This window comes from Erithacus rubecula (assembly GCF_903797595.1).
Source record: "Erithacus rubecula genome assembly, chromosome: 19".
In the NCBI taxonomy this organism is placed as follows: Eukaryota; Metazoa; Chordata; class Aves; order Passeriformes; family Muscicapidae; genus Erithacus; species Erithacus rubecula.
Window position 1 is genome coordinate 6,871,692 of NC_136671.1, and position 13,282 is coordinate 6,884,973.

The 13,282-nt window shown below is 43.5% G+C and overlaps 1 protein-coding gene across 1 annotated transcript in view; it reads left to right on the forward strand.

Moving 5' to 3' along the window:
* LOC306810309 (uncharacterized protein) overlaps positions 1-10,694 on the forward strand; it is a gene marked incomplete at its 5' end in the record, with an annotated part of 37,674 nt that extends 26,980 nt beyond the window's left edge. Inside the window, 5 exons of the mRNA XM_079322738.1 lie at positions 1,506-1,557; positions 1,658-1,760; positions 2,956-3,119; positions 6,928-7,167; positions 7,783-10,694. Coding sequence (XP_079178864.1) covers positions 1,506-1,557; positions 1,658-1,760; positions 2,956-3,119; positions 6,928-7,167; positions 7,783-8,520 — 1,297 coding nt within the window. The 3' untranslated portion in view covers positions 8,521-10,694. The remainder of the gene's footprint in view (positions 1-1,505; positions 1,558-1,657; positions 1,761-2,955; positions 3,120-6,927; positions 7,168-7,782) is intronic.
* Between the last annotated feature and the right edge of the window lie 2,588 nt (positions 10,695-13,282).

A 13,282-nucleotide genomic window follows, 5' to 3' on the forward strand; every position in this document is an offset into this window, starting at 1 on the left:
CAGCACACAGAGCTGGGAGCAGCCCCCAAGGCTCAGGGACACTGTCCTGGCTGCACTGGGCACTGCAGAGGATGCCAGGAGGAACCTGGAAGCTCTTGGCCTGGTAAACTTGCCTTCCACTTTCTTTTCTCTTCATACTTTATTTATTCCTCTGGTACCAGGTTTAGCTGATGATTTTTTTTTTTTTTTCCATTTCTATCTGCTGCTCTTGCTCAGCTAAAAGTAGCAGGCTCTGCCTTGCCAGGAGTAGAAATGGCCTGGGATGGGCTTGGCACCCACTGCCACTCCAGTGCACCAAGTCATCAGCAGTATCTGCTCAGGCTCATTGCATTGAGCAGGGCAAAGCTCTCTGGGGAAACTCCAAGTCTCTGCCACACTGCAGCTTTTGTTTGCTACTTGGGGAGGGAATGAAAGCTTCAGTTGTTAGTTGGCCAATAATTCTAATTACTTTTGGCCATGAAGCCTGGCTCGAGTAATGGGGGATTTTTTATTTTCTTTCCCAAGCCCCAAGAACAACAGATACATCCACCTTATTTGATTTTAGTCCTGTCCCATGCAGTCAAACTTTTGCTGTATGGTTGCAACCCATGAATTGTGACTGCACTTCACACCTGCACAGCCTCCCAACCCTTGAGTGTACAGTGAGTCCACCAAGCCAACAGTGTTGCCATCTCTCCCCACCCAAGCTGCCCTGCCAGTCACTGCCTGCTGCCCACCCATCACCTGGAGGTGAGAATTTACATTTGCAATGACCTGGGTTGCATCCATCAGTCAGTGCCTAATGCTCCCCATGTCTGTGCCATCCCCTGGAGAACCACTGGGCCACACTTGTTTCAGTCATTACCACATTTACCAGTGACAGCTTTTCTTTGTGATATCTTTAAGTCTTATTCATCCAAAAGCTCATAACACTGGTTGTTTTGTAATCTCAGTTTTAATACAAAAGTGAAGAAATGGCTAAGAACATGCATGTGTCTCCCTTCATCCAAGGGGCACGTTCATCCCATCATCATCTTCCACAGCTCTGCCTTTTAGTGAAACAGTCATACAAATGAACAGCATCTGATGCTCTCTGCTTGCTAAATATAACCCAGCATGCAGAATTAGCTATGCAGATGAAATATTCTGTCTAGCAGGATAAGAAGGATGCCACTGCCCAGACTGAAGGATCCCAGTCCTGCTATTCAGTTACCGATGTGAAAGAGCAGCTGTCAGGAGGAGCCTGGTGGGACTTGGCAGAGGTCTGAGCTCTGTTCCTGCTTTTGCAGTGAGCATGAGAAGAAGATGACAGGTTCTTCTCTTCTTCTTCTGACTTTCCACCACATGAGCATATAATTTTCTCCCCTTGTTTACAGGCCTTGCTGCCTTGAGTCTTGGCAAGTATTTTGGATGCTCATAACCTGCTGGGTTCCCCTCGCAGGATGAGCAGAGCCGAGAACTTTCCTGCTGTGGATCTTTAACTCACTCGAGGGCTTGTTGTTGTTGTTGCTGTCTCTCCTTTTCAGGCAGAGAACGTGCCCCAAAAGGAGCTCATCCAACGCATGCAGTGACCAGGAGGTTAGTGCTAATGGCTTCAGCAATTTCTGTTTCTCTCTTTCACATTGGCTGTTGCACTGTTTATCTGACTATGTTTACTGGGGCATGTTCTGAGTTGTAGAACAGGATCCAGAACTCCACTGCCGATATCAATGAGCTGCAGCTGGTGGTGCCAAGCCGGGAGAATGAGAACAACAACCACTCTGTGAGCCGGGAGCAGGCGGGTGAGTGGGGCAGCGGCTCAGGGCACCCCGAGCACCCCTGGCCACTGCAGCACATCTGGGCCCTGGCCACTGGCTCGCCCATGCACAGCTGGAGAGCTGCTCCAAGCAGAAAGCCTTTGTTGTGGGGCCTGTCCCTTGGTGCCCCCCTCCCTGGTAGGGTAGTTGCCCTGGCAGGGAGCTGACACGAGCGCAGCTCCAGCGCTGCCACGGCACATGGCACTGCAGACTCTGGGTTAGCAGAGCAAAGGCTGGGTTCAGGCTGCTACAAACAACTTACACAGGTCCATAAACTGGGAAGAGTTTCACCTGCCCCAGGCCCAACTCTGTCCAGAAAGGATGGGTCTTACAACGCTCAAGTTGTCTTTGGCCAACTGCAGCTCCCAGAGAGTTTCTGTGGGTCTATATGGATGGAAGTGCTTTGGGTGACATTCACCTCACAGTAATTTTCCAGGAAAAAGCATCCCAGCCAAGCTGCAGAGAATGTCACTTGCTGAAATTTTGAGTCACAACACATGAACTGTCCTAGCGGCCCTTTTGGTTAGTGGAGGCCAACAGGGAATGACTTTATGTTGTGCTGTGACACACCATCACACCATCCATGAACCGTCAGCCACTACACACAGCTCTCACAAAGGGGATCTCCATAAAAAACTAATTCTGTACTCCCAGCCATAACAGTTTCCCATATCTTTCTTGAGGAGGTTGTGGCCAGAGTTCTCCTTGCCTGCACCTCATGACAGGCCTTGGGGACACATGGGCACACATACTCTCCTCCATGGCAGTCCCTGGAGCATCAGGCTGCCCCTAGGAGCAGCTTCACTGGGTTTTAACCAAAAACTACAGCTCCCAATATTAGCAGATATGAATAAATAAAAATAAATAATGAGTGGAGCAAGTTTCTAATCTGCAGCACAATCTCATGTGTTTAACACCAGAAATTTCAGTTCATGTGTGTTGTTATTAGAAAGCAGACCCAAGGGTGTTTCTCCACTCCTCTTTTATTTTGTTTTCAAAAGCTTGCAGTTTCAGGAGAGCAAACTGTTGACTTGAATTTTGTTCTGGCTGGTGCAACAGCCAGCCAAAGCCTGTTCTAGATTGTCTGGGGAGGGAGGGAGGAGGGTTTGTCATGGAGGAGTTGGAAACAGATGTTTTGGACTCTTGTAAGCAGTCTTTATTGATTTTCTTCCTTTCTCAGTCCCTTCCTGCAGAGGCAGCACAGAACGGTCTCCTCAGGACACTGACCCAGACGTGCCCTCCTCCATCTCTGCAGTGACCACTGAGACTGGCAGTGATGAAGTGTTTATCATTTCTGCTGGACCTGGGACCAGTGGGCTGAGCTTTACCACCTACAGGATCCAGGTACATGCCCCAGCATCTCTAGCAAGCTGCAGGATGCCCCTCTTGGACAGCACCTGTCTTACCTGTGCATTTATGCCCAATGCCCACTTTCTAGAAAGGCAGGGACTGAACCAGGCAGTTCTCCTGCCCCTCAAGCTGAGCTGCCATCAAATGTGGACTGTGATCCCCTGAGCCAGTATCTTCCCAGCTTTGGGAAGAGCAAATGCAGAGCCCTACCTCACCTCTGCTAGCAAATAATGGAGATGTTTGCCAGCAGGCACTAGGACCAACCTGCAGACGTGTTAATTGGAAAAACTGATGTTCCATTAAAATTACCACCTGTAGGAACTGAAAGAGGTGGGAGTCAAACCTACTGCCCACCACTCCAAGGGATCAGGGAAGTTACTCAGCTCCTCAGCTTGGCAGAAATTGTCTCACCAAGCTGATATGAAAATTAACAGTGTAGGCTCAAAAAAAAAAAATCACCTACTTCAAATGTAAGCACTGAGGTCCTCACAAATTCACAGACAGAAACCTGAATTGATTCAGCAGGTTGTCTCTTATTTTAGCTCTTTCCCCCAGATTCCTGGTCCTTTAATTGTTTAGGAACAGATGATGGCTCAGAAGCCTCAGGTCTGGCTGTCACCTCTTCAACCTCGAGTGAGTGCAGACAGAGCACATTCATTACAAGTGTCTGCTAAAGCCTTTCCCAGGTCAATACTCTCTTCTCCAGTGCCCTCTCTCTTTTTCCCACAAGAGGATAAACAACCAGCACAAGGAACTCACATGCCCAGGACAGGCTGTATAATACTTCTGTCACAGTTTACAAAAACAAAAGCATTCTGTATCCCTGCACTTGATTAGGAAATTAGCCAGGAGGCCAGGCTGGTCAGGATTTTCCTACACTGGTGTAAGACACGTGCTGAGCTTTTCCTCCAGCTGGCCACCCTGATGAGTAGAAAGGGGGAAAGAAGGGAAAACAGCTCTGGAGCCTTCCCTTGCCTGAACATTCCCTTCTGTGGAGCAGGGCACTGGGAATTGCAGCCAGACTGGGCACCCTTGGACAAACACCTGCACTCCCTGGTCCTTTGCAGAGCAGAGAGCTTCACCTGCTGGCAGACACACACACATCTTCTAGGCAGGAGGGAAAAACATTTTCCTGCCCCTTTTCCCCACTTCAGTCAGAAGGAACAAATACCCTCCATTTCTATTCTGACATTGCTTCTGCAATCAATCTTCAGAGGGCATTTATACATAAAAAATAAAAGAGCATTAAAACAGTGAAAGCAACCCAAAGAATGAAACACATTATTAAGTCAGGAAGCATGTCCTCAGTGATGTCCATGCAGCACATGAGTGAGGCAATATTCCCAACCAAATTCCTCAAGGAACAGAAAACCAAGCCTGCAAGCATGGCAGAGCCTTTTAAAAAGTGTAGGGCCTTTCCCCACAGCTGAAGTTTATCCTCTCCAGGGGTGTGTAAATTGAGCAGAGCACAATAATTGCAAACCTGCACTCAAACGGGTTCTCACCAGGCCACTTGATACTGAGGGTTCCTGGATGTTAGACATGTTTACAGCTGAATTTTCAGATGTGTATTTTTAGGGTGTGAAATGCTGCTGGCCAGCCAGCCTGCAGGCCTCCCAGAGGAGCTGGAGCATGGCTCTGTGGCCAGCACTGGGCAGTGGGATGAGAGATCTGCTGGAGCACAGCCCGTTCCTTGGCAGGAGCTGAGAGATCCCCATGTGAAAACACGTGTGAAATCCTGAGCCTTCTCAGTCAGTAAAAAATGCCAGCACACTCACCTCAGGCTAAGTGCTTGACTAGAATTTGTCAAGTTATAAGGAGCTTTCATTAAAAAAATTATCTTGATTTTTTCCCTGAGAAATGGTGTCTGGCTGCTTGGTCCTGTGCTGCCCGCCCAGTGTGAGCCCAGCTCTGCTGGGCCTGAGCCAGTGATTAACTGGCTTTTGCTCTGCAGCTTTTAAAACCCACTTGAAGACACCAGTCCTGTGTTATGGGGGAAGAGCTGGGAGAGCAAAAAACTCCCTCTGTGACTGGCATGAGGAAACAGAGGGTGGGATGATTCCAGGTGTCCTCCCTAGAGTCATGGCTTTCTTTGGTTTAAGGCATCATTCACCCTTTGGCTAACTCATGACTATGATCTCTGACTGCTGATCACACACTGCAGGTTTCAGATGCAAAGGTTTGAGTGAAGAGTATGATCATGGAAGTTTAACAAACATTTCTTGCCAAAACAAACAAAAATTCCTTGCCATTTTCAAAAGTCTAGAAAATACTTCGTTCATCTTCCCAGTTGCTTCCAGTGTATCCGTCTCAAAACCAGTGACTAATTTTTACATCAGTTTGGAGGTATTTATGTTAATATTAGAATTATAAATCCTAAGACAGTCTGAAGGGGCCACTGAGGAGAAGACAGCCAGCTTAAAAATTTATAAATAAAGATTGTCCCTTTAATAAAATCTTAGACTAGGAGCTTAATATTGAAACAAACTTATCCAGAGCCTGATGCCTGTCCTGGCTTCCTACTGAGTTTCTTTTTCTGATCTAGTGCTAATTTCTTGCCTCTCTGCCCATCCACTTCCAATATGACACATTCACTAAATAGTTTCTTTGATTTGCAGAAACTTGGGAGATTCAGTTTCTCAGAAATAACAAATTACATGTTTCTGGTTTCTCAGGATTTTAAAATCCAGGACACTGTGGGATTTATTTCCGACACTCTTTAAGGACTAAGTAAAGTTTGGGAATGTGGATTTTGCATTCTTCTCATGACAACCACATTTGCACAGATGAAAATTAAAAATATGTATAGAGTTGTGTAACAGGAGGTTTAAATAACAGGTGAAGTATTAGTATGAATGAAAAGAGATTCATAGGAATGTCAGGGATTCTCTAACTTTTCTGGCTCTAAGATCATATCGATATTAAGAACAAAAATTTTGATATCAAATGCAACATGAGAACTTATAAAATATGGAAGATATATTTATAGTTCATTCCCATGTCTGATCAACTCTGCTCATACACATGGCTGGTGACAGCAGTTTGATGTAGTCTCACCTTCTGATGATGGCAATTTTACACCTGTCTGGATGTCTGGTTCTACTCCTAAAGCATGTTGTCCACCTGAAAAGAACTTTTTATGTGAGATGCAAATTTCCTTGGCTCCAATCCAGTTCTTGTGCTTCTTATTCTATTCAGCACAGACACTGAGAACAAATTATTTCCTTTCTCTTTATTTTTCTTTTTTAAATTTATTTTTTAAATCTTCCCTTACATAAGATAAAGAGCACCACTTACTTCAGTCTTTTTTCCTGAACTGTGGATTTTTGAGACTTCTGATTTTCTTGTTGCTTGCTTCTGGATTTCTTTCAGCAGGCTCCATCCCCCTTAAGTTTTATTTCCCCAGACAGACACACCTGGAGCTTTCCAAGAGCCAAGCAGAGTGGAAGAATTCTGTTCTACACAGTGAAGTTCACGACTCTGACCTGTCTAATACTTCCAGTAAATTAAGCTGTAGATATTCCATCTATTTAGTGAGGGATGTAGGACTATATCTTATGTAACTGAAATTTCTTACTTCAGCTTTAAGCCTGAAACTAGGGGAACAAGGTAAAATTATCCTCCAGGGAAGCCAGCGAGCTTCAGGCAGCACACTGGAAGAACAATGAGGAGAAGCTGCATCGTGTGTCCTCTGAGAACGACTCAATCCTTCAGCCTCACGCACTAACAGCCTGTTTTCAGAGTGTTTCAAAGACGTTTTGCTGCAAGATGCCTGTAAATGATCTTCATTGACTCTTTTCAGGACAAAAACCTGAAGAGGAGCGTGACCAGCCCGGGCTCTGTGTCGGACTGGCTGAGCTCGCAGCCCGCGGCAGGGGCAGAGGCGGAGAAGGGGAACGTGCAGCTGGAGCATCCCTGCCCCAGGCAGCGCACCTGGAGCGCCCGCACCTTCCACGACCTGCTGGCGCCCCTGCCACAGCTGCAGAAGAAATGGTGCAGCTGGAGCACCAACAGCCCCTTCACCAAGCTGGTTGACAGCACTGTGAGTCCTGCAGGGATGGGGGGATGGTGGGGCTCAGCTCCAGTATTTCCCCCTGTTCATTGATGGGACATGTTTTCCCCTTGGCCAGTGCCTCTCCTCTTTGTCCTGCAGTGCAAACACGTCTCTCCATCTTCCTTGTATGGGAAACTTTCTGGCTTAATTATATTGTAATTTAGCCAGGCTTTCCTAAAATATTAAGCAGCTATATTTTCTAGCAGCTGGCACCTGGTTAAGAAATTATCCCCAGCCCAGAAGAACATTAAAAAATGCCTTTAGACAAGATTATCTCATTGAGTGTTCTGACATGTGCTTTTCTCCCCCTGGTTATGCCTTGAATTTATTATAATTGATGTGTTATTATTGCACTGCAAGGAATCCGTAGGTGTGGAGGGATATCTGGGTCTCACTGACTCTACTCATCAAACCAACAGCTTGTTACAAAGCTAATAGGATGCTTCTTCCTTTTTAAGGTAACAACATAGGTTTTTGCTAAAGAATGCATCTTACCTCGAAAATAACCAGGAATTAAAACTTTTAATAGTCTCAGGATCAAAGTTGAGAGAGAGAGAGCTGCTTTACATGGCACATCTACTAATTTTGTACTATTTTGTGCAGGGTTTTTCTACAGCTGCAAGACCCCAAGGTGTGCCAACCAGAAAGGTAATCTCAGCCACTGAGATAGAGGGAGCATCAGAGACTATTTACTCTGATTCATCTGCCAGTAATGCCTCATATCCCCTCACTCTGTCTGCACAGAGGCAGCGGAAGTTAACTTCCTGCAATTTGAAGAAATCCAGATTTGGGAACCCTTATTTTGGAATTTTAGCCAGTTCCCCTGACAGCAAACATGTGAGGTCCTTGGATCCCTCAAGACATCTAGGGGCAGCATCTCCAGTTAACAGCCAAAGCCCCAAAAATCTTTTGGAGAGCGCCAACCCACTGAAAATCAACTTGGTTAACAGTTCAAAAACAAAGGAGCTTATGGTAGAAACAGATAAAAACAAACCAGTTTTTGTTATTTCTGAAGAAGGGGATGATCAGCAGCCTCTGGTCTTGGCAGAACACCTTAGTCAGTGTGGAGATCACCTGTCAGAGCAAAATGCTGTGTATGCTCCAGCCGTGCCAGGGAAACAGCCGGGGGTTCTGACTGCAGAGGGGAACAGCTCTGCCACCTTCACCTCGAGCCTTCCCCTTTGGGCAAAATCCCCCACCTCATACAAAGGGCACGGGAAGACCCCCAGCTCCTCCAGGGACCAGCAGAGCTCAGCAGGTGGAGATGCCAACACCACTGAGACCTTACAGAACTGTGACACCCCCGCTGCTCCTACGCTGTGCCAAGCTCCAGTCCAGTGATGTCCTTGGGAAGATTGAAACACCAATTCCCAGACCCAGAGGGAACAGGGACACGAGCAGAGCAGAGGCTGTGCCGAGCACTGAGTGTGGCAGTCACATGTGGCAGCTGTGTTGAGAGCAGTCTTTGCTTCCCACACATTGGGACTGAGATTACAAGGATACAAACCACAGAACAGCACAAATTCCATCTCCCCTTATGCTCACCAACCTCATCTCTCTTCTCCTGCATGAGATTCAGATGTAGTTTGTACAAGAAAGCATCCTCTGAAAAGGTACTTCAGACTGCAGAAACCCTTTTCTGGGATGGGAATGAAAGTAACCTGGAGCAGTCACACCGTGGTTTATATCTGAAATATAAATCAGTCCCCTGTCCCTGTGGCATCACTTGAGTCTTTCTGTTGGGAGCTCTGAGTTAAATTCTGTTTATAGCTCTGCCTGTACAATCCAAGCCTTGCCAAGCCAAGGGTAAGAATTCAATAATGCATGTTTGCATACAGTTTTGTAAACTTCATTTTAAGTATTTCATAACTTCTGCAGTCTAGCACAAAGCTTACCAAGCATTAGCAACTCTAATATTAAAGAGCAAGATTATCTCATCTCCTAACTCTTTAGAGAAGTGTACAGACAAGCTGAGCAACCCAATGCCAGATGCTTGTTCCATTAAAGTCTGATGTAGCTTTATCTTTGTTAGGTCTACATAGGCTTAGAACACCTCAGTCCACTACATTAAATGACTCCTCATGGCAACAGGAGCATGTGTACAAAAACACTGAAATACTAGGAATAGTCTTCAGCATCCAACACTTGGATATTTGCAGCTGCTCTGATCCTATATCCACCAGCTATTTATTGCTGGTAACGCACATTGACTAGAGAACTATTCCCCTTCCTTTAGCAGGCAAGACTTGAAAGAAAAAATTAAGGTGGGGCAAACTTTGAGTGCTCACTTTCTTTAGAAATTAACCCTACCCTGGCTGTGCCTCCCTAAGTAGAAATCCAGGGCATTCAATGGAACACTGAACCAAAGGGAAGCCTGCTAGTCATATTGCCTTTAACAACCCCATTAGTATTTTAATTGCCTCCTGATGCAATTTTCCTATATTAGCAAGAGACTCCCATCTTTGTCCCACAATTCAAAATTTTTTCTTTCTTAAATGAAAAAAAAAAATCCCTCTGAAGCTGCATTTTGCAGCTGAGACAGCACATTGTTTTAAAGCAATACTGTGTCATAAAACAGGTGTCAGAAAGAAATCTTCTGCTCAAGTCTTCCCCTGTATTAGCTGCACTGTGCATCCAGTTATCTTAATCCTTCTCTGTGAAGGCATTTAAGACTGATTCCTGAAATACTTAACTGAATTATTTATGATTTCACCTGCTCTTACAGCTTCCATTTGCCACCTATTAATGTCTGAGTATGCAACACAAGACTAGAGGTTTTGCCTTATATTTTCCGTGTGTTTACATGTCTACCTAGACATAGAAGCTGTGCAGCTGGTAGCAGTGGAAGCAAAAACACATTTGCCCTTTAGCAGTTGACTCAAACATGAACAGCAAACAAGTCTCTGCATTTATTATTTCCAGACTGTGTTGAGTAGTTTTGAAGTGCCAAAGTCTGGCTTCATGTTGGTTGGTTCTTTTTTGGTGGGTATTTCTTTTTTTGTTGTTGTTGTTTTAAATTAATGCTACTTGATTCAAAGGGAAGAGTTAATATATTTATGATTTTAAAAGTATTTAGAAGTCTTCACTACTTTAACAATAACTTCCACTGCATTAAATTCATATACATTGTAATTCAATGTTCTGTTACTTATTACATTTCTAAAGGTCAAAATACTAAAATCTACTTTTGAAAAGTAATTGTGTTTAATTACTGACAATAGTTATATTTGAAGGGCTGGAAAAAGTGGCTTTTTCAATAAAAGCATGTTTAACTACTCATTTCCATGGTGTAACAACACTTAATTTGTTTTGCTGAAAGCCTGAGTTGTGCCTCAGAGCACCAGGACAGCGTGTGGGGTACCCCAGTGTTGGCAGAAGAGCAGAAAAGCAAACACAGCTTTTGAGATCCTTCCCAATTTCTCTGAGACTGAAGATGAGGTGGTTGTTTACACCAACCTCCTCCAGTACCTGTTGTGTAACCAAAGAACAGACTTTGCTAACCAGGTTTGTCCAACTGGTGCCAGAGGAGGTTTCTGTGGGAGTTTGTGTTTCCTTTCAGATCCTGCTGCCTGAACTCTCTTCCATCACTGCACATTGTGCAGCAGCACATTGGCAAATATTCACAGGACTGCACCAGACACCCTGGCTGCAGCCTGGACTAAATACATACATATATATATATATATAATTTTTTTTTTTTACACCAAGATGTGGTGAGAGGGGCCTTGTTCCTGATGAACATGCAATATTGAACAGTGCTGCTTATTCTCAGAACACAGGTGGCTGATTTACCAACTATTTAAAGATGATGCCAGAACAGTAGAAGACACTGAAGCCCAATGCCTGCAGGTGGGTGCTGCAGGTAGCCCAGGGGAGACTTCAGTTCCTGACCTGCCTTTTGAAGTTTTTTTTGTTTGATTAGGAGGTGTTTTGGATTTTTTTTTTTTTATTTTAGGCAGATCACTAAAATTAACTGCTAACAAGGTATTTGTGTTCTATTTTGTACCCTTAAAGAATGTATAAAATATTTTCTTATTCTTATAGCTAAGGCAATTGTTTTGAAGCTCTCATATTTTCTTTTTTTTTCCTTAGGAACACAAACAGCTTCTACCCAAACTCTTGCAAAAAGTCACAGTGCAGAGTTAAGAAATTCTGAAAGCTCTGGGTGGAATAAAGCACTTTAATACTGCCAGCTGTAAATATTGACGAGGATTAGTTTTTAAATAGTATTACTTATGGCATTTATTTTGTTTCTAACAGCTATTATTACTATAACAGCTATTATTCCTATTACAGCTATGCTGCCACTCTTCAGGACAGAAAACCTCATCCTGGATTCAGTTTTACCTTTGTGCACTGCAGAGTTTGCTGTGTGATTCTGTGTTCTGTAACCAAGCAGCAAATGGGATAAGCACTCCAAACACTCACTGAAGAGGGGGAAAAAAAATCACAACTGCATGGGGGGGAAAAAAGTAAAAAAAAAATATTATGGAGCTAGAAAAGAGAAGTGTTCTTTTCAACAAAACTGAGTAACATTCACCTTTTTTCTTTTTAAAATGACCTATCTTGCAATATACTAGTCAAACCCTCTAACCAATTAGGTAGTTAGGTAGATTAAATAGGATGAAAATATGTGCATTCCCTATTTTTTCATTGTACAAACAGAGCTTCAAAACTAAAGCTTGAAGCTATATAAGCTGAGAAGAATCTGGTGTGCTGAGGTTCTTACTCTCAGGTACTTAAACTGATGGGGATGGAGGCTCAAAGGGACAACAAGAGATTTAATATCCAGGTAATGCATCCTAACTTGGAAGACTCAGAATAGCATTTAGGAAGAAAATCCACTTATAACTTGGTAACAAATCTTGAACTGAGGTTTCCTTTCAGAACTCTAACTTTTTGTTAAGAGCAGTTGATTACAAAGCTTTCTACTCAGAACTGTTTTGTTGGGTTTTTTCCCCCCTTAGGAGGGTGGCACACGAGCCCTAACAAAACATATTTGACTCAAACAGTCCAGTCAGTAGATTTATTCTAAACAATTAAAGATTAATTTGGATTGCAAGGGAAAAGAAAAGTCCTAAGCCAACACTTACCTAATGAAAGCAAGTGAAACTCAGCAGCACTGGAAAGAATACCCAACAGAGACTAAATACAGCTTCAACATATATTCATGGTCTGTCTAGAAATGTCTTTGATGTTAAACCTCATATGGCACAGTTAGCATTTTTTATAATTCATTTCCTATGGAAACTAATGAGCTTAAGGGTGAAATTACCTCATTGAAAGTCAAAATGAAAGTGTGAAGAAAAGAAGGATGACCTGGAAAGCAGATTTAGAAGCAATCTTTGCATATTAAGCATTGCTGTGGGAAATAGTATAATTAGTTTTCTTCAGAACTTATTCCTTGGAATTGTGTAAGTGGTATTTCAGCTCCCAAACATCATGCAGAAAGAATTGTAGATAAAATAGGTGGAAAAAATGCAAAATCCTCACATGCTCTTCTTAAAGTCAAGATGTTTTTTTCCTAACTTTCAGTGACTGTTGACTTATTTTTAAGACAGCAAATGATAAAAAATAAGGTTCCTCTCCAGCAGACATCTAAGGGGCCATAAGAAACCAGATTTTAAGAGCATAATTTGGAATAAGCATTCACTTCCCAAATTCCTAACTCCTTTTACTTGAATCAAGTTATTTCCCTAAGCTCTTGCTGCAGGCTAAGCCATCTGCCCTACACAGTTCTACTGAAGACTAGAAATTTATACCAAATGCATGCACTTTGCTGAATGAAAGAGCTAATGATTAACCTTGGACTGTCAAATACAAGTTTTTCCTGTTAAATACAGCAGAAATTATCCTGTAGAGTTCAAGTACCTGAGCCACTTTGTGGGCTTTAGGAGCTGTCTTACATTTGTTCCCTCTCAATCACAGCAACATTTTTCTTTATTTCTTATTGAGAAAGTGCTTGGAAGAGCCTTGGCTGTGCCAGACTTGATCTCTCAACAGTGCATAAATCCCAAATCAGCAGCTTCCTCAGACTAAATTAGTTTGAGGAACAAGTCATTTGTTGACATAATGGAGTATAAAACATTTAAACTCACCACTG